The sequence below is a fragment of the Leiobunum rupestre genome, chromosome 6 (genome assembly GCF_980474605.1).
Source record: "Leiobunum rupestre chromosome 6, qqLeiRupe1.1.hap1, whole genome shotgun sequence".
NCBI lineage: Eukaryota > Metazoa > Arthropoda > Arachnida > Opiliones > Sclerosomatidae > Leiobunum > Leiobunum rupestre.
Window position 1 is genome coordinate 23,662,548 of NC_143389.1, and position 22,085 is coordinate 23,684,632.

Sequence of the window (22,085 nt, forward strand, 5' to 3'; positions counted from 1 at the left end):
AACTAGAAGACCAAGGGAATGGAACCTAGACTAGAAGACGAGGGGAAAGGAACTTAAACTAGAAGACCAAGGGAATGGAACCTAGACTAGAAGACGAGGGGAAAGGAACTTTGACTAGATGAACGGGAGAGCTGTAGATAATGCAATGAGAACAATAGCGACAACATCCGCCACCTAATGGTACAGTGTACCCATTATAGTTCTTTAGAATGATTTTCGGACACTGTTTAGCCTAAATCACTATTCATAAATTTCTTATTAATATTTTATTAAAATATTTTTCAAGTTTTAAGTGTGATATATGGACGTCAGCGTTTTGTCCAAAACATTACTTTTCTGGTTATTTATAACTATACAGTAAATTTATGTAGTTGGGGTGATAAAAGTAATATTTAATTAAGTTTTTTTAAAAGGTGAGCCAGAATGTAAATATTTTGTATACAGCTAAGGTGAAATACGTAAATAGATTTATTTATTTGAAATAAAGCAATATTATAAATGGGATATTAGCTAACATTGAGATTTCGTTACTTCCCCATATACAAGGGTTATCCATTATCAAAAATAGTTGATAATGGATTTGATCCCACTAAATGTTTAACTAGGAAAATTCGAAATTGATTTTCAGATTAGCGTTTTTCCATACGTAAAAGTATTTCAATAAATAAGGAAAGACCTGTTTCCTTTTTGTGTGGATGTGTTAAAACGTACATCCGCAGCTGATTTCTCTCCTCAACATAAAGGACGGCCTTCCAGTTTCACAAATTCATTTTTCTAAGGGCAAGTCAATCACGGTTGTTAAAACTGCGTTGTTATAAATATCACGTGAATGATCACGCGGTTTAATTATTATCGGGTTTTTACATAATCTTTTTTTTAATATGGTCTATAGTTTTAGTTGCTTTCTTTTGGCCTTTGGGTTCATAGTGTACTTTTCAATTGTGTCCACAATGGGTATGTATTGTTTCAACACTAGGATTTAATTAATTCTAACCGATAACAGTTGCGTTATCTGACCTGAGCAAGTATTTGTGATAAATCAGATACATGTATATGATTATCGGTATTTACGTTCGTATATTATCAGATCAGTTGATACGGATCAAAATGCCAGATAGTTTAACCCGAAACTAATATGAATTCATTGTAAGGTTACAATCTGTAGTTGAACAGATTCCAGAGGCCTTAGAGATGCTTGTTTTAATGCCCAAACCAACCCGATTAAAAAATACAAAATTGAAACCCGACCCGACCCGGGCCGCCAAAATTATTTATTTCGAAAACCCGGCCCAACCTTGTCCACCAAATTATTCATTTCGAAAACCCGACCCGACCCGGCCCGCCAAAGTTGAAACTCGACCCGAACAGGCCCGAATAAATTGAAACCCTGCCTCACGCGAAAAACTTGCACTTTTTATGTTTATAGTACACGCTTGTACTAAATTCTAGTGTGGTCTCCCGGATTAAAATTTTTAGGCCCAAAAAAAAATTATAAAATTAAACCGGACCCGCCAAAAACTTCTTTATCGAAAACCCAACTCGGATCGGGGCGGGCTCGGGTCGGGTCGGGTAGGCCCGCCTTTAACGGGCCCAAGACTCATCTCTAAGATTCCTCATATTTATCGTTTTACATATCTCACGATATTTTCCTTTCGAAATTTTAATTTCTGTTTATATTGATTCGCTTTGCCCAAGATAACTCAGATAACTATATTTGGTGAGAAAAATTATAACAGACCAGTTCAGATCAGCTACTTGGGATAATGAATTAGATACAATTTGAAATCAGAATTCTTGGTGAGAGGAATAAAAAGATTAACCTGGTCTGACTAACTGATTTTTTTCTGGTATCTGATTTTTATGACCTGAATAACCAGATCAGGTAGCTATTTGAAGCACTATTCTGGTGATACACAAAGATTATTAATTTTAAAGGGATGTTTGGACTATACAACTTTTCGTTTGATCGTCCAATTGGTCCAACTATTTATTGGTACACTTTTTGGAGGGGACGAAACAAAGATGGTGACCCATTTTTAGGTGTTTAATTGTTTAAAATGTTCAACTATTTGAAATTAAGCCAATGAAATTGAGTTATTGCGTGATTTCACAGACTAGTGAACTTTGAATCCCTTGACCCGTAGTCTGCTTAGTAATTAATATTGCTATCTTTGAAATAGCAGCTAACGTCTTATGTAATTGTCTAAATAATAGATAATTTTGACAGGCTAAACCTTAATCATAAAGGAAATAAGAAACCAGATAAAATATCAGATAATAAAACAATAATTGTAGGACTGCAAAAAGAAACAAGCTTCCATGTAGACAATTGGTATACTATAAAAACACGCCAAATTTGAAAATAAGTGTATTGTTTGATGGAAAAGGGTGAACAGGAAAGTGTGACCAATTAGTTCTTAAATCGGGCATGAACATGTAATGCACGTGACATGAAATGAAATTAGAGCAAGAACATTTGGGACTGAGCACAGATGGTATCCTCCACGCTCGTTGTCATGGTTTTAATTGAGTCAAACTTGAGCATAATCCTTTTTTTTTGCCTTATTACACCGTCAGCGATCCCGTTCTGATAAATAGCTATGGGGGGGGGGTTGTGGAATCAAAAAATTGAAACATTGTTTGCTACTCAAATTGCTCATGGCGCTAAACTTCTATTTACTTTAGTAAATATGTTAGTTTTATGTACAATAACTAAAGACTCTCTTCTTTCGGGCATTGTGATTTTGATTTTTAGTAATTTTTTTTTAAGAAATGGTTTTGTAATTTTGAGATTTTTTATACCAAATAGAGCCAAAATTTTCCTTTTTACACTTTTAACTGAAGGCAATGCAAAGAAATATTTAGAAGTAACAAAGAGTTGGGTAGTTTCCCTGTTCGAATTTAGCTGAATTTATAAGAACTATTTTTTTATCCGAGCGAATGTGTGTCTAAGAGACTAAAAAATTAAAAATACCCCACAATTATTCTTAAAGGTTAAATGTCTAGCTGCGAGACCCGTATTTGGGCATTTTAAAAGTTTTCGAACTCATTTGGAAAATAACAAAAATTGGTCGGTAAATTTTAGGTGAGTTTTGCGACATTTGACTTGTGGTTGCTTTATTATCATCCAGGCAGTATACGGTTTCTCTGTTTATGACGCGTTAACATTTGACTGGCTTTGTCTGTTCTTGGGATTAGGCACCTATTTTTTCGGTTTTTTGACATTTTTCAAATACGTCACATTAGGGTGATATTCGATTAGTTTAGCGGGTTTACTTAGAGATCGGCGTTTGAATAAGAAATTATCCAATTATTTTTATTCATAACCGACAATTATCGAAAAATATCAGAAAAAAACCATTATTTTTGCATGTTAAATCGTTGTTTATTCGTATAAAATGTTAATAAATAAACAGTTAACCAAAATGTTTATGATTAATCGAAATTTTTACCGGTTAATTTATTTGTTCCGCCGATCTCTATTTTTACTGCTGTTCCACTTTAAATGGTTCCAATCGAAAATACTCAAGGAAAACAGTGCATTCACCCATATGATTTCGATTTATCCTTATTATATTAATACTATATTGAAATTAATTTTTTTAATGATGAATATTAATTATTGGAATGTGAACTTTCTTCGTAAATTTGTAATTTACCCGGTACTCTTTTACCCCAGAAGTTGGACATTTACCTGCCAAACTTAACAATAGTGTTATTTCTTTCTTAGTACCACCGAAGTTAGCGTGCTACTATTTAACATGGCCAAGATATTATAAATCTCCAATGTCTTACCGGCCAGAAAATATCCCAGTGGAGCTCTGCGACGAATTGGTTTACTATTACGCCAATCTTAACGAAACTACGTTCGACATTGATTATTCTGATTACCACGCTGGAATTGAACTGGGTACGTTAATCTCGCTACGTTCTATCAATCGAATACCTAGAAAGCTACCAAAAGGCGTTTCAAACCGTGTTCTTCAAATTCCCATTTCCCTGAAAACTTGTAGAGGTTAACGGTAAAAGTAAGTAAATGGAGCTGCTGGCTCGCGTGGCATGAAGGGCTTGCCACCACCCTCCTACGCATTGTAATCCGGCCACCTTAATAAAACGCAATAAAAGTAGTTACATGACTTGGGCCTAGGCTGGTGCCTGGCGATTATTATGCTAACAAAACTGTTATACTCTGGCAGCATTTGTGAAAACGTTAGCACATTTGGCATTTTGGTGAATATAGCTCATTGCGTTGAGTGAGTCATTTCTGATTTGTTTCCGATTAAAAATGCCCGATTTTTATATACAGGCCTATCCCACCTCCGCGTACTGCTCAGTTGGAATTTTCATAGCTAATCTATGCTTAGAAACTGCGGCCAGATTATTCTTTTGTGGTGCTATAAAGATCACTAGAATTTGCGAAACCATTTGGTACTATCCCTCAATTCCGCTATAATTGTCCACCATTTTGGAAAATGTCTATTTTGTTGAAAAAGCCTGTAATTCAATAGCGGCGTCGTTATTATGTACAGGTTACAAAAATCCGAATCATTAATGTTTACCAATGCCTACTAATTATAAATTTAATTCTTTAAAAAACGGCCAGCTTTCGACTCGTACTTTCAAGCCAATGTTTAAAAAACAGGTTCAAGATTTTAAGTTAATATTTTTAGGCGTATAATATCGTATCTTTTTTGTTAAATAAAAACCTAAAAGCATTGAAATCAATTGAATTTTTTTTTGAATAAATTATTATTAAATGGAGCGATTACGTATTAGCAGTAAGTTCGTTGACCTTTATAAAAATACATAGATAACCAATTCAATAGGCCATTTTTGGGGCAAAAAATAAGTAATGGTCAGATTCAAATAATATTTACTTATTTGGCTTGGAGAGACGTAGTACAAAGATTATGAAGCTTCTCCCCTTTAGCGGAAACATTAGATCCCCTTAAGTATATAGGATCTTCTTTGGCGGAATCCGATAGCCGATAACGACATTAGTTCGGAGGTAAAATTATCAAACATAAGCTATCTCGAACACGGCCTCCAATTAGTTTCATTGTCCAAACCAACAAGTTGATATCTTGAATTTTCTGAACGTTTAATAAAAAATAAACACTCAGGCAGTAAGTCCATTTCGAAGATATTGTAAGTTTCCTTACGTGACTTTATACATTTCAGAAACAATCAACTACGAAACTCGGTGAAAAAACTACATATTTGGTAATAATAGGTTCATCTAGAAATGATATCATTGTTCAATTATAATTCATTTACTTTTCTTTTAACTAAACTAGAAGTGTTTTGGGCTATTAATTTAGTGATTTATTTACAAATATTACAAATCCACTTTCTACAACTGAAGTGATTTCTTGTAATGCTCCAAAACAAAAATATGGAACACCCGTAAATTAATCACACCAGATGTAAACAAATTGAACACGAAAAGTTGATCGGAGTGATCACGGGGAGTCTTCAGAACTTCAATTGTAATTGCAACTGGATGACTCGCTATAGGCTTAATTTTTTTCTTTTTCTAGAAAAAGTTTTGTAAAGATATTTTCCAGAATGACTTCAGAGTGTAACCTATATGCTCTGACGAATAATTCAGAAAGGAGCTAGCTTGTTGCATTATCTAACCCAATTTGTAGTAGCAGATAGATGTATAAAGCAAACTTCAATTAACGCTTTAGTAAGACGTGTTCAGTGATTTGCGCCCAGAAGTAGTAATACAAAGAGCCAGGCCATACTTTTAAAACCGTTCTATTTAAAAGCGCGCGCTGCTTAATATTTCAATATAGAAGGGCTCGTTGAATTTCGCACACGCCTTCTGAAATAAAAAAATGCGCGCGCTATCAACTTTAGCGTTAGCAATAAAACTAACAAGCACACGTGACTATTTTATTCAGTGAGTCGTGTGCATGCTCGTAACGGGGGAGAGAAAAAGAGAGCGGCGTTTATTGAAACACCTATTCGAACTTATCAAATCTCCAAATAACTATTTCCACAGGCGATATTTACAATATCACGAAATTGAGCCCGAAAATATATAAAATGATAATCGCAATTGGAGGATGGGAGAAGACTCTTGGAGGATTCTCGGCGCTTTCTGCTCCTGAAAAGCGACGGGCGTTTGTCTCGAACGTCATCAAGTTTATGCAGAGCCATAATTTCAGGGGGCTTCTAATAGACTGGTCCTATCCTGGGAAAAAGAACGAGTCAGACCCAACAGACAAAACAACGTACGTGGAATTAGTAAAGGTAATGATCTCACATACGCTATTCCCGTAGAGAACCCGTTTATACAGGGTGTTTCAAAAGGTTATGCAAAAAAAATTAGGAAGTGAAAGGTGATTTGAGAAGTATGCCCGTTTTTTCCCATTTTTCTACGATGAGTTAAAAAAGTGCCAGAGAGCTTCAAGGTGTGGGTTACTAGCCCCTGGAAGTAGGCCTGAATAAGCGCAATACCAAGCCGCAGGTTTGGGTTCGTGTGAGAGGTAAAAAAGGACTTTGTAAACCAATCGAGGTAACCAGCGTAAAAAATTAAACTCAAACAGTATTTAAAGTCCCTGCTGCTTGGTTTTGCGCTTGTTGCAGCTTACTTCCAGGGGCTAGTAGGCCACACTTTGAAGCTCTCTGGCGCTCTTTTAACTTATCGTAGAAAAATGGAAATAAAACTGGCATATTTCTCAACTCACCCCTACAACTCCTTAAAATTTTTGCATAAGCTTTTGAAACACCTTGTAAAATATCGTCTTCCGCGTGGCTCGCAGCTAGCCTTCCCGCAAGCTGTGACGTTACTAAGCCGTTGATCAACGAAAAAACGTGCTATTCCGATAAGCAACGTGACGTCCACCAAACATTTTTGTACAAAAATAAATATTTGGAAAAAAAATTCATGTAATTGCAGGATTTAAGGGCGGAATTTAGAAAACTCAAGTTTAAATTGGCCATCACAGGACCAAACAGTCTTCACTTTTTGTCGAATGGATACAACGTCCCTGAACTCTCCAAGTAAGAATCTCTCCAAAGCGAAACATATAAACCATTTTAACGCTCGATATGTTCCAACCGTCGTATTTTATTTACAAAAACTGAATTAAGTATCAAATTTAATAATGTGTTAAAACATAATTAACTAAAAATCACGTAATTTGATTAATCGCAGATATGTCGACTCTATTCACGTGAAAAGTTACGAGATGTGGGGATCTTGGGAACGAACAGCATATCCTCAAAATCCCTTGTACCAAGTGTCAAGTAATACCAATAAAAAGTACTCCGTTGTAAGTGCATTTATACGAATTTCTAAATACTCGGGAAGAATTTGTTTAGACTTAAGGATATCCTAGTATCTGTTCGGTTTGCTTTTAGTAGAATAGAAATGACGACGTACGTAGAGAAAGTTAATGTTCCTTCAGAAGGTGATCCTTTTTTTTTAAATATTGAGAATAAATTTGGGGTAAATTGAGTAAATTTTTGAATTAGCGCATTGAGCTTGAAAACTACTTATATGTTAACATTAGAGCTCTTAATCAAATCTTTTTTGCCAAAAACGCAAGTTTAATTCAGAAAATTCTATCCATAATTAATGAGATAATTTATTTTTCTATGTTTCAAGAGTGGTAGTGCCATTTATTAACTATACTTGTATTTATAGAGCTACACAGCGAAAGCACACGCTTCGACGTCACGCGTCAGTCTATCGAACCTGATCTGTATTTTGATTTAGAAAACTGCAATGGACTTGTGGGTGAGCTTGGGTGCACCGAAGAAGAAGCTATTCGTTGGGATGTCGCTCTTCGGAACAACATTGCGACTCTCTGCGGGAGCTGATGGTGCTCTTGGCTCACCAATTGACGGCCAAGGAAGCAAGGAGAGGTATAGCCGAAATGAAGGAGAAATAACGTACTACGAGGTATTTCATGATGTTATTTAAACGATTTCTATAGGAGATATGATGTGTGTAACTTTTCAGATTAGCCAATGAAGGTTAGAATATTTACGTGGCTCTCTTTGTCCCCATCAGCCGAATGTCTTCTTGGACTAATTTGTTTTTTTTTTTATGGAAATATCTATAGAAATTAATTCCAAAAAACTTGGGTACCATTTTGTACCACAATCAGTAGTGCCAATACATTTCTGTATGGTTTGAGTGTTTTCTAAGCCAGCGGTTCCCAAAAGGTGTTCCGCGGAACCCTAGGGTTCCGTGGAAGGGTCACAGGGGTTCCGAGAATTCGCAGCGCGGCCATCTTTGTTTGTGTCAAGAGTCTTTTAAGATAAGTAAAAAAATTAGTTGGGGTTCCACCAGAATTAGGTGGATAATTTAGGGTTCCATAGCAAAATAAATTTGGGAACCGCTGTTCTAAGCATTTATAGTTTGAAACTTTGATGATTTTCAGTACATATATTTTTTAAAAATTCAATACTGGGTTTTCGCGACGTTCAATTTTAATAGGTAGTTAATGTACGAAGCAGATAATAGTTACTTTCTAAATGGAGCATATCCACTGTGTGCTAAAATTCAAACTACGCGTGGGGATAAAAATTTTGTTACCAATGACCAGGCTTCGCACTTTCGTCGGGACAGTCCCACTTCTGAGAAGGTTGACCCACTGTCCCCCAAATGGCCTCACTTTCCTCTACGTTGTCCCGTAATTTTGGTCCTTATTTTCGTCATTCAGTTATGTGCCAAATTGATGTCTGGCGGCTCGTGGAGTGACAAGTGGGAAAAGGAAGGTCTGGTTCCTTACGCATTTGATCTTGCGGATGACAGGAAATGGGTAACGTACGAAAACCCAAAAAGTGCTTTTGAAAAGGTCAGTCATTAAAGGCCTATTCACACGAGCCAACATTTTTGGCTAACTTTGTTGGTGAGCACAGTTTTTAATTCGAATTCACCAAACACGTATCGTTTTCATTCACACGCTCCACGAAAAGTGGTTGAAATTTCACCATAAACCGGAAGAAAATTACTCGCGTTTCTTACAAAAACTACTTATACTACTACAAAATATTCTAATAAATAAATATTAATAAAGGAATTAGTTTTGATCAATCAAAAGGATGCGTAAAAAATTTATTAGATCTTTTTATTTGGAGCCATGCCTCGAGCACACAACCATAAGGTTATGTATTTGTACCCCGCCGTTCCGCTGGGCACTACGGCGGCACACAAGACAAAGAGCACACAACCAGCCGTTCTCTTAAACAAATGGGTTTGTGCAGCCAACAAATTGCGGAAACTTTTCTACATTCACATTAGGTTTGCGACCAGTGTTGGCCAACAATATTTTGCTCGTGTGAATAGACCTTAAGACCTCAAAATAAATTTTCAATACCCACTAAGATAGCATTTGACACCTGGCAATCCTTTCCCAGTTTACAATTGATCGTTTTTTATCCCAGTGGTTGGGAAGTAATAGAATTTTTGGCCGTAGAAATAAATAAATTATCCGTATTTTCCAGGGAAAATACGTTTTGAGGGAACAATTTGGCGGCATGTTCGTGTACGGTGTCTCTATCGATGATTTCAGAGGACTCTGTGGCACTAAATACGCAATTACAAAAGCCGCACGTTCTGCCTGGATGAAGGGAACATAATAAATATTTGTAGTAATTAAATGTATATTTATCACGTGTATTTTATGAAACCACGCATAAATATTGACATAATATCATTGACGACTTTCAAGTTTAAGCAACCACATCCACGTGTAAAAGTGCCAATTTAAAATTAAAACTTTTACTTTTGAAACCATTTATCATTTGAAAATTTCTTTTTATAAAGTAACGTGGCCTTCTTTTTGAAATGTGGCTCTTACGTCACAAACTCTCACTTTTACAAGTATACGAGTGCGCGCTACACTCACGTGAGGAATAAAGATTTTTCTAGCGCGAGTGCAAATCGCTCGAGCAAAGAATTCACTATTAAAGCTGGGTCTTGTGACGTAAGACCAACATTTTAACAAGCTGGGATTTTATAAAATCAGCTATTGAATATTCTAGCTGCGAAACCTTATTTTCACATTCTCTTAGACTATTTATCCTAAAATCGCCTACTTCATCTCATCTTTCCATAGTCATCAATAAATAAATAAATCGTCTATGAATTCTTAAGTAAACCTTCCAAAGGAGTACGGATTAGATCCTATTTTAATTGGAAAATTGTAACGCGGTTTTCTTGTTTTAGGGTTTGGGGCTCACTTCGGTAATTCTTCCACCAGCTCTCCCACCAAAGACCTTGTGAATTTGTTCATAGGCTTTGAATTCACTATTTCAAGCCATACCTGAAAACCATCAATTGGCCAAACTTAAAGACTTGCTATCAAAGCTTATTGATTGCACTCATTGGAAGTATAAGCAATGTCCTAAATTTAAACTTTTTCGTGCTAATATTGCCAGCCACCGACTCGCGTAATCAACCCACGAAAGCAAATCCTTCGTGGGCCTACGTGTAAAATATTGTACTTTAAATTCCCACTCTTGTTTAAGCTTTAATAAAAAAATTAGTTATGTTGAGTCTTAAAATCTTCACTCCAGTGAGTATTTTCAGCCCCGAAAAAATTCCATAACATAATTTCACGGTATATTCCCTATATTATTTCTAAATACAGAAACATCATTGGCAGTAGTGGGTCGGTGGGGAAAGGTCAACCCACAAGGTCATCGGGTTTCCAGAGCTATCTTAATTGAAAATTTCCATAAAACAGAGAAGATAAATATTAAAAACAAATGACGCAAACGTCGCATCCATTGTTGGACGGGTGATTTTCTAGTGAAGGAAGTACAGACAAAGTAGATCCGGCTTTACCATAAATGATAGAGGTTGACAGGAAACGTTATTTGGATGAGATATCTGCCATCCTGTCTTATGAAATCGGGAATTTCCTAGCATAGCGCCTAAATTTAGGTACACAGTATATTTAATATACAAGACTGGCTACCGGACTTAAAAACTAAATATAAGCAATATTGTTATTTCTGTATAATGTTTTATAATAGCCTTTTCTTCAACTTAATCTTTTTGATGACACTTCAAAAAGGTAAAGTTCAATTTTAAAATATTACTGGTTTTCATTTTTTAGAAGATATTGAGTTGGCAAATTTGTGTTAAAGTCGAAATTTGTAGGATCGTTTTGGAGTTCGGTTAATTTTCACTATCACCTACTCCCAACCCCCCGTTTCCTTTTACGCCGAAAAGTTCCGCCATAGTTTTTAGTACAACAGGAAGCGCAAGTTCGATCCTGGACATATTAACACGGGGGAAGCGTTTGTGATTTTATAGATTATAAATGAATAGTCTTTTTTAAACAATGTATTCGTTTTAAGAAGTTTAAAAAGGTGGGAGTAGCTACGCTTTCTAGATAGAATAGCGTTTTCGACCAAGCGTATTAATTCCGATTTGTTGAGATTTCCAAAGCCCTTGTATGTGTCTATTATTATTATTATTAGGAGTTGGGTGGTTGGGTCCAGCCCAGCCTCAGTAATTCGATCAGAGGTCCATTGCGTGGCCCCCACCTCTTAGTCAAGGATATCTCGTTTCCAGCCTGTGCATACCAAGAAGCTCAAACCTTTGAGCCGTATGGAGTCTAAATAATTACCATATATTTGCAACGGATTACACTACGTCGGTTTAAAGTCCTTTTATCTCGAATTTAACACATTCGCGTTTCTTATGACCGAGGCTTACCGTTAAATTTTATTTCTTAAATTAAAATAAACATATTTTTGATTGAGCGAATGGGTGAAATTATGAACAGCTCGCTTCTTAATTATATTTATCAACAGATACTGTATTAGAATATGTATTAAGTATTTTATAAATAATTACGAGGAATTGACTGTGCCGCTTAAACTGAAAAATCGTTGGAGCTTCTCGTCCGAAGATGAAATAAAAATATTTTCGCTCTGCGCCTACGACACTTCTTTTTGGTGAAGGTATTTTTTATACTCATTTCGAATGCTCGAAAATGAAAATCCTTTTACCTACAATAAATTAGCTGGGTATATAACAATGGTTCCCTAAAATGTTCGTCTTCTGACGCGATTGAAGTGAAAGCCAGTGACGTGTTTCCTTCCCCCTCTTCTGCCAGAGGACAATTTTGTCATTATCCCTAAATACAAATAAATACATTAATACGGTAAAGCATCCAAGGGGTTTTCTTTGGAGTCGCTTCAAATTTAAAATGAGTTTCAGCTGAGGTCACAGCTGAGGAGACAAGAACCCTGTTAGTAAATTGACATATCTCTTTTTTTATTTTATTAAACGAAATTCAGCACGTGCACAAAGCTGATCACGAGGATGCGGTCATTATATGTTTTACTTTAGGAAATTAAGGAAGGAAACATTTTACCATTTTTCTGGTTTTGTAATTGAAATTGTAGCTACTAAATAGTGGGAAATATTTAGTTTCTAAAGTATTATTAACACTAGCTTTTATTACATTCATGGGAAACTCTCCAGAATTATTTCTCATGACAACTGTAGTTGGGATAAATTATTTGCTAATGAAAATAAAATGAATAAAATATGAATATATCCCGTGACTATTTAGCTCCTCTAACATAAAAACGTAAAAGAGAGTTACTTTACTGTGTGACGATATCCTAGCTTTCCCATGTTAGGACGGTACAATTCGTTGCGCATAATGGAACTTGAATGTGTCTTCTTAATATTGAGTGGCTTGCTGCTATGTCTAATAGTGTAGTGTAGCTTTCCTGTTAGATCACTTGGTTTTTCGTATAGCCATTGTTGATTGGTGTTTTCGCAAGTTAAGCGTTTTCCCTTGAAAATCTCTTTTGAGTGCCAATTAAATAATGGGAGGGATGCAGTTTGAAAATCCCATCTGCATATCGATGCGTACCTTAAGTCCTTAAAGGTGTTTTATCGGAAAATCTTTAGGCTCTCAAAGACCCTGTCTATGCCCAATGTCTCTGGTCCAACAACGATGAAATCATCTACATAGAGAAAAAAATAAATATACTTGTCCGCAACCGTAGAGACTCTTATCAGCTTTTCCCTCTTAAACCCATTTGCTTTTATAACAGCGTGTATTCCTTCATTCCAAATTCACTTTGATTACATTAGTTCATGTAGACTTCTGTGTAATTTACAAATCCAACGTGCCGAATCTTTCGTTACAAATCCTCAGGTTTGTATCATGTACGTGTATCTAGTTCCCCATTCTGAAAAGTCGTCTTTTTTGTAAAATAACAAACTTGCCAATTAACTTAACTTTTCCCTCCAATAGCTAAGAGTAATAGCAAACTACATCTATTCACACTAAACCGATTAATTTATTTAGATTTATCTACTCTGGGCCAGCGGTTGGTGGAAGACTCCATAGGGACTTTGAACCGTAATGATATACTAACGATTTAATTCTTTTTGGTGTCTCTAATTAATATATTTGATTGGCAACCTTATCTCAGCACAGGTCCTCGACTGGTGTGTTATTATACGTCTTGGGTTCGTTACTACCCTTCGCCAATGTCCTATTTCACCGACGACATCCCTCAGCAACTCTGCGATGAAATTGTTTACTACCACTCGAATTTAAATGAAAACACTTTCGACATTGACTATGAGGACTACGATGCGGACGTCTTGAAAGGTATGATCGAGGACAAAGAATAAAATGGTCTACTTGTATCTTCCAAGCGTAAAATATGAGTAAAAGAATGTAAATAGAAATTCGAACCTGACGTCAGAATATTATCTAAAAGTTCTAATTGCCATTTGGTAGTAAAGTGCAATCTGTAGATTAAACAACACAATTTGATTCAGCAGACGATTGTTCATTTAATGGTCTACGATTTGGAGCATTAGGTGCGTTTCTTTCCTACTTGCGCCAAATGCTCCTACTTTCCAGTAGAAGTATGAAAATAAAAACTAAACACCGCAAATGCAACGATCTCTATCAATCGATAATCATCTAGGCGAATTACGGATTCGCAAATTGCTCACAAAGAAAAAAACATGTAGAGCAAAACTAGATGTAAGTCTTTCGTCGGCAAAGAAATAAATACTGATTTATTACCAAAAACCACTTGTAAGACCCTATTTTAAGCGATGTTTTACAAAAAGATTTAAAAAAGTTCAGCTCTGAAAAAATTTGCCATAAAGAAACACAAAAATTAATTTATTTTACTCAGATTTTAGATCATTTAAAATTTTAATATGTTTACGGTCAGTGGCGTAGATACGTTTGAGCAGTTGGAGGGACAAGCAGAGGTGGGCATTATCATATTTCAATGTTCAGAAATGAGTGTTCATAGTTAAAAAACTAACTTTATTATTGAGTGAGTTATCAAATATATTCAGCAACTGTGCCAGGTAATACGTGAGCGTGCTCACTCTGAGCGAGAGACATATAGCTCGGGCAAAATTATCTCCGCTCAAAGAGAGCAAACTCCCTCTAAGCAAGGACGTGCCGCGTTCTCCGGCAGCTGCTCACGGTTGGGAGAACGAAGTTCATCCCGAACGAAAGCGGATCTTGTTCGTTGTCATCGTTCTCAGCGCAGTGTTCAATGGCTGCTGCTCACAGACGACGAGTGATTTTATCCCGAACGAAAAGGGTTCTTGTTCTTTTTCATTGTTCTTAGCGTCACGTTCAATGTCGTTTTCTCACAGAGGACGAGCTATTTTATCCCGAACAAAAAGGGGTTTTGTTCGTTGTGATTGTTCAGTGGCGTTTTTTTACTAAGGACGAGCAGTTTTACCCCAAACGTTTTCATCGTTCTCAGCGCCCAGAAAACCGCCTTAGAGCATTGCCGCATCGCAGTTGCTAACGGCGCAATGAACAAAACAATCGTTTAGGCTTAAAAATACTAAAATTCGTTTTATTTCTAAACTTGAAATAGACCTTACCCGTTATTACTGTCTAAGCCTACTTGACATAGAGGGGGCCTTTGACAATGTCTGGGTTCCGGGGGTCCTGCCAAGACTCCAGCAAGTTGCTTGCCCAAGAAACTTGTATTATTTATAAAAAAAAAGTTTTTTAAGCAACAGAATTGCTTCGGTTGATGTAGGCGGTAGTGTTCTTAGTAAGTCACTTACCAAGGGGTGTCCGCAGGGTTCTTGTAGCGGGCCTCTACTCTTCAATTTAGTCATGGATGGCGCTCTAAGTTGGGTTCACCCGGCTGCGAATGCTATTCAGGCCTTTGCGGATGACCTACAGGCGATGGTCTGGAGTTCCTCGAGGCGTGGCCTTGAGGTTCTCGGTAACGAAGTTCTGGATACTCTCAATGAGTGGAGTTCAATTCATAAATTGAAATTCTGCGCTCGGAAGACCGTTGCAATCACCTTTGCTAAAACAAAGGTGATGAATCGGCTTCCAATTTTTTCTCTTAGTAATAAGAGAATCCTTAATGTCAAAACTTTGTGTTTCTTGCCTCACTTGGAGGAGGTTAAGAATAGAGTCACTCGTCTCGTTCAGTCCATTGCCTGCTTTGCAACGGTCGAGGGGGGCTTGGATTATAGAGAGTTGAGGGTGGTATATAAAGGTTGTATTGAGCATATTGTCACCTACGGTGCTGGTGCATGGTGGCGCGAGTCAGAGAACTCTTTAATGGTTCGAAAGCTCAGGTCAATCCAACGAATAGCGGCTCTTACAGTCTGCTGTGCAAATCGTACAATATCTACCGTTGCGTTATTGGTAATAACCAACTTAACCCCGATAGAAAACATTGCAAGTGAGGAAGCAACCATCTTTAGGTCTTTTTACCAACAGATGAGAGCTAAACACTGTGATTACAATATAATAGGTGGAAATTTGCTGTACCCGGGCGACCCTTGGGCAAGGCACCCAGCCTCGTGTAGAGATTTCCAGTGGAGACGCTCTTCCCACTAATGCCGGTTTAGAGATCTTCTCCGATGGTTCGCTATCTATCAGCTGCGGCATTTGTGGTCTTCTTTAATGGATTGGAACTCGTGTCTAAGACATTTCGTCTAGACATGAGTCATAATCCTAGTATTTTTTACATTGAGTTTTACTCCATATTGGAGAGCATTAAGTGGTTCGCTAGGGAGCGATCCCACGATCTTCTCTACGGGCCATTGGAAATCCTTCCAACCCTAATGGTATGTGTGCAAACATTAGGGATTTGATTCTTAATCATGGCGCTAAAATTTCCATTCATTGTGTTAAAGCACACAGTGATATTCTAGGTAACAATAGAGCGGATGCGCTAGCCAAGAGCGCTTTAACGAATCAGGTGATCCAATCTGTTAAACCCGATAAGGGTAGCATTAAAATTATTTTGAGGGGCATTACCAAGAGGCATTGGCAGAGTAGTTGGAGCGACAGCAATAAAGGCAATGTTACAAGGAATTTTATTCCTAACGTAGGTGACAATGCGATCAACCCTAACCACGTCTCAACGCAAGTTCTCAGTGGGAACGGCAAGTTCCCTAGCCACTTGCATAGTTTAGGACATGCGCTCAGTCATGCCTGTGTTTGTGGGTCAGACACAGGCGATTCTAAGCACTATTTAGGTAATTGTCCCCTCACTCTTAATCTGGTCCCTAGAGGCAACCTTGGAGGTATGAAGCTTGATCTTGATGATTGTATTCGAAAAAATCATGCACTTCATAACCAACAACTTCGAGGACGTCTGTCCAGGTTGATTGCTGGTTATTTTTATCTCTTTTAATTCTACCTTGCCGTTTTAGTTCTTTTTAACCTTTTACCCTTTTTTCAGGGTTCTTATAAATGTACATTGTACTGTGGTTTTAACCTTTTTAATTAAAAAGATAAAGTGGGATGCGTGATGATGCATAAAGTGATAAGATAGAAATTAATTTGTATAATTTGCGGTACCCCCCGTAGTGCCTAGCGGAATTGGGGTATAGAAATACTAGATTCTGATGTCTAAGCCTACTATCCCTATCTGAACTGTCCTTAATGGGGTCACTGGATCCCCCGGTGCAATCCATACTCGACATTCTATAACCTTTCGGGGAGGGTTAAGACGTGGAAGAATAAGTAACTCTAGTCCACACCTGTGCGAGGGTGGGTTCCAGGCAGCCCATGGTGTCCCCTTTTGTTGGCCATGATGAGGGCGTTTGTTTGCTATATGTGACATTGTTCTATAAATTTATGACCTGCAGTTTCGCTAGGCATTACTTCAGCACATGTGACTAATCAAGCCGGGACAGGTATGCACTAAAGCGAAACGCGTGGCCTACTATAAGGCACCCATAGAGAGAATACCACACAGACGGCTGCGATAGACCCCTCATCACGGCCCGTCAAAAGGTGGGACCACGGGCTGCCCAAACCCGCCCCCGCACAGCTGAGGACTACAGTAGGATATCTCTTCCATTGCAACTACCGTCGCCGGGGGGTTAAGAAATGTAGAGTGTGGATCAAAGGACCCAGTGACCCCAGTGAACCCAGGGGCCCCCCAGTTCCGGACAATGGTGGTCTGGTCACATTTACTCCGGCGTAGAGACGGGCAGCGGGCGTTCGTTCAACAAACGAACCATTAACCGAACCTGTAACCGGGTGCCCCAACCGCTGGCCCCCAACCCCCACGACAAGGCGTGACCTCTACGTGCTTCGACATACACTAAAAGATTTGTATACCCCCCGTACCGTTAAATAAAACATACCGGTGCTTCGACAGTAATAACGGGTAAGGTCTATTTTAAATTTATAATGAAAACGATTTTATCATTACTAAGACTAAAAGATTAGTTTGTTCATCGCGCCGTTAGCAACTGCCCCCGAATGCGATGCGACAATGCTCTAAAGTGGTTTTTCTGGGCGCTGAGAGCGATGAAAACGTTCCGGGTAAAATTGCTCGTCCTCTGTGAGCAAACGACACTTAACTCGGCGCTGAGAACAATGAAAAAGAACAAGAACCCTTTTCTTTCGGGATAAAATCACTCGTCGTCTGTGAGCAGCAGCCATTGAACTCTGCGCTGAGAACGATGACAACGAACAAGATCCGCTTTCGTTCTTGATGAAATTCGTTCTCCCAGCCGTGAGCAGCTGCCGGAGAACGCGGCACGTCCTTGCTTAGAGGGAGTTTGCTCTCTGTGGGCGGAGATAATTTTGCCTGAGCTATACGTCTCTCGCTCAGAGTGAGCACGCTCACGTATGGGTTGTCCAGACCAAATCTTGTGAACTTTCAACTAATTCGTGTGTCTCTATCTGATAGAGCGGACGATACTATATTTTCTTTCGCTTTTTTTTGTGAATAATCGTGCGAAAAACAGGACATTTGTTTCTTATTCAATGAGCGCGATTATTGGTTTTTAAGCTTTTATGTGTTTTGCCCACCACTGGGGACAAGCATGCAGTTTAAGCCTGGTGAGTAGTGGTACAATGAGAGAGCTATATCGCGTGGTGGAGGTGTGGTGGAGGTGTGGTGGAGGTGTATGTTAAATTTGCATAGAGTTTTGCTGGATGAAAGTTCTAAATCAAGAATGGCGGAGGTGTACGTTAAATTTACATTCGATTTTTTTGCTGGATGAGAGTTCTAAATCAGGAATGGGTGATAGTTCGAGACTATAGAGATAAATTTATAAGATAAGAACTTGATATCGCGCGTGTGTATTTACTACGAGATAATACCGATATATAAGACGCGTCGGGAGAGACAATCATCTGTTAATTTGTGGAATAAACGAAACACGGCTCCACGTAACAACTCTAAAGATCTAGTCCAACAATGGAGATCGAAGACTGTTACTTAATTTTCTCACAGAGATTTAGAAAAATTAACATTTACCTATATACAATGATCAATGGGATTACATTATATTTGACGCGACCGATTCCTTAAAACAATATGTTATGTCTTTTCTTCCATGGTGGAGGTGGGATTGAGGTGGGACTGAGCTTATGATTTTGGCGGAAGATTTTTCCGAGCACCAACGCGTTTTCCGCGATATTTTCAGCATATGAGCGCGTTTTCCGCATATGGTGGGTGTAAAACATTATACATTTGTGTCCGGCTTGTTTATTAAGTAGTGGTGGGTGTTGTATGTTAAAATTTTAAGTTTTTTAGTAATAGTAGGTGGAATAGGTTGCGAATGTATTGGAATTTTTGTTGTATCGTGTATAAACGCACGTGTCCAAGATCAGGTTGACTCAAGTGGAATATCTTAAGTTGAGATTAAAAACCTTATCAACAATATCGGAATATTTACCCTAATAAAATGAGGTGGATATGTGTGTAAATTCAGTATATCTTAAAAAGACGATGCTGATGAGAACTATTTATCATAAGTTATTGTAAAACGTCATCACATTTATTTATGACCACCCTATATAAGATCGATGTTTGGTATATTTTCGCTTAAATCTCCGAAAGCTGAACAATGTAAGTAAATCAACGCTCTATATCTATAATTTTTATAAGTTATTAATAACTGGTATCCTTTATTTTAGGGCTGACCTCAAAACGTTTCCTGTATCTCGAGCTAAAGGTGTTACTATCACGGCGGAATGCGAAATAAGACTAGGAGTGTTGGATGGCGGAAGTGGGATAACTCTAACCGACAAAAATGTGAAACTCTTCATGGGAAAACCGGAGGTTAAGTGTGATTCGCTCATCACTATGTCGTGTTATTTTGATCCACCATGCCGCAATCACTATTTTAATGATATCTGTGGACGGTACCCGTTTAGGGTTAAATGCTGGATATGTGAAAAAATATACCTAACCACGAGAGGACTTAAAGTTTATCTACTACATGTAAGTCATTTATCTTGTAATAAAATAAATGAATCATCGGATGATGAAGTGTGCGATTGTTCGGCAAGTGAACATTTGCATTATATAGCTGAAGATGAAGCTATAGATGATCAAATTATTGATTATCTTAACGAGTTTATTGCCAGATGTCAAAAGCCGTCCAAACGTGATAAAATTAAAAATATGGAAACAGCGTCCGAGCTAACAGCGGCCAAAAAACCCTTGATTCGCTAATGACATCTAACGTTGTTTTTCCACCCGATTTGAAAATGCCGAATGATGAACAGCTGGAAGCTTTGGTATATTATCAAGAATATTGTAAGAATAATCAAATCATTCACAATAACGGTATGGAAACTCCCGCCGAAGATTCAGAAATTTAGAAAAATCTTGTTAATTGCTTGAAAATATGTGAATAAATTTTATTTTTCCTATAAAATCCATTGTTATTGTTTTAAACATACAGTAAGAGTGACTTCAGATATTTGCATTAATAAATAAATAAATGATTGTGTTTTATGGTGGTATATTTGTATATACAAAATAAAAATAAGGTTTTGTATGGGTTTTTTTTTCAAGAATAGTAACCATTTGCTTTAAAGAAATTATTTTATTGAATACTTTTTATACATAAACTCTTTAATCATTTTATCGTTTACATTTTTATCTTTCTTAAACCTAGACACAATATTATACATTTCTATTCCTTTACACCTGTTTATAGCAAAATAGATACAGAATGCTCCACATGTATTACTAGAACTACTCTGTAATTGGTTAGAATTAAAAGTAACAGTTTTACTGTTTCGTTCAATAAAGTCATTAAATTTAAAATAATCTGGCGGGTTTCCAAAGGAATCCATGAATTTACTATTTTTATGTTTAGAAAAATATATTAGAACCCAGTGTTCTCCAGGTCCGACACTCGTATCAGTATTTACAATAAATAGAGAAGGGAATATTTTTACATATTTAGGTAGCTTGTCAGCCGCGAACACGCCTCGAAATATACTTTTAGTACTTAAATCTTTTTCAAGAATTTTAGTTATCTGTAGCGAATCCATTAATCACGGTTCGATTTTTATCAATTTCAATCAAATTTTGAAACTCGGCGTAAATTAGAATGGAAATCGTCTCCGGTAACGGTTTTGCAAATTGTAATTCTAATCTCAGGTTTCTGTTTTTACAAGATGCAAGTGATTAGCGTTGTTGTTAAGATCGGAGGTTAGATTGTACGCGAATAAACAATTTCCGTTGGGATAATCTTCCCGACTTATCTGATTCCCTTCATCTACGTTCCACTGATTAGTTTGAATGAAAAGATTGCAATACGCTTGAATATATTCATTTTCCTCAAAGTTTAGGGATAACGCCTTATGAGGGACGCTGCTATGTACAATCCAATGCTTGATAAATCGAAATGTTGAAAGTTGTACGGTGATTTTTTCAAATCTCCTAGAAACGCTTTTTGTTCCACAAACCCGATAACGACTTTTTTAGGTGCTTGTCCGGTAAATAAATGATCTTGCACACTAGTCATAAGACCAGCGGGTATAGAAAATAAGGTGCACTCCGAACGAGTTACAGGATATTTAGCGGTTCCATATTGTAGCGCCTTGGCTTGAGCGAGCGATAGTTCCGGTATCACTTTAACTTTCCTCAGATAAAGGGAAGCTGATAAAATCTCCACTTTACATTTTACGTCGGAGTGAACGCAAAAAGCTGCTCTATTTTTATCGAATTTAAATTTCAAATCAACCATATTTAATAAAAAACGTGGTTGTTGACATAAATCAGTATGGACTACGCCTAACAGGTCAATCACCCCTTTTTGCGCTAAACTCGCCCGTTTAGAGAAACCATCGTTATCGAAAAATGAATCGAACTTTCCAGGCGTATCCCGATAGAAAAGTGAACTTGTTAAGTAAATTTTTCGCCGAATCTCCGAACGTTAATAGAGTTTGTATCATACTTTTATAAGCGTAATTTTGACTGGAAGGTGTTACTGATCTTTCATTGAGAAATAAATGAACGTCGCTAAAAAGCGAATGAAGAAACAAGTTCTCGGGGGCGATATTATCGGCTGGAGTTCCCGCTGCACCAACCGCAACACCTGGAACAGCAGGCTGTGGTAGTTCACCATTATCTTTAGTTACCTTAACTTGAACGTGCAGCAAAGTTTGTGAAAGGTCTATATACGTTTCAGAGTTACCGTTGATAGAAAATGTAATTGAGGCGTTATCAACTATATTTGATATTGGATTATACTCAACCCATTCACCACTAATAATCGAAGATTGTGTCATAGGTACTTGAAACAAATCTAGCTCGGAATTTATACACTCAACTGAGTGCGGGTGTAAAAGGGACATTAT

General features: G+C 37.4%; 1 protein-coding gene across 1 annotated transcript; it reads left to right on the top strand.

Annotated features, from left to right (window-relative positions):
• The first annotated feature begins 3,836 nt into the window (after positions 1-3,836).
• Positions 3,837-9,719, top strand: LOC149940439 (acidic mammalian chitinase-like). Its single transcript, XM_090179678.1, has 7 exons — positions 3,837-3,910; positions 6,011-6,261; positions 6,911-7,014; positions 7,169-7,286; positions 7,733-7,918; positions 8,685-8,819; positions 9,469-9,719. The coding sequence occupies exons 2-7, from the start codon at positions 6,055-6,057 to the stop codon at positions 9,601-9,603; spliced, it is 885 nt and encodes a 294-aa protein (XP_090035804.1). The 5' UTR covers positions 3,837-3,910; positions 6,011-6,054; the 3' UTR covers positions 9,604-9,719.
• The last annotated feature ends 12,366 nt before the right edge of the window (positions 9,720-22,085 follow it).

Coding starts and splice junctions, on each gene's coding strand:
- LOC149940439 (XM_090179678.1), top strand. CDS start 6,055: ATGATAATCGCAATTGGAGGATGGGAGAAGACTCTTGGAGGATTCTCG. Junction 7,015..7,168: donor AACGTCCCTGAACTCTCCAA/GTAAGAATCTCT, acceptor GATTAATCGCAG/ATATGTCGACTCTATTCACG. Junction 8,820..9,468: donor CAAAAAGTGCTTTTGAAAAG/GTCAGTCATTAA, acceptor CGTATTTTCCAG/GGAAAATACGTTTTGAGGGA.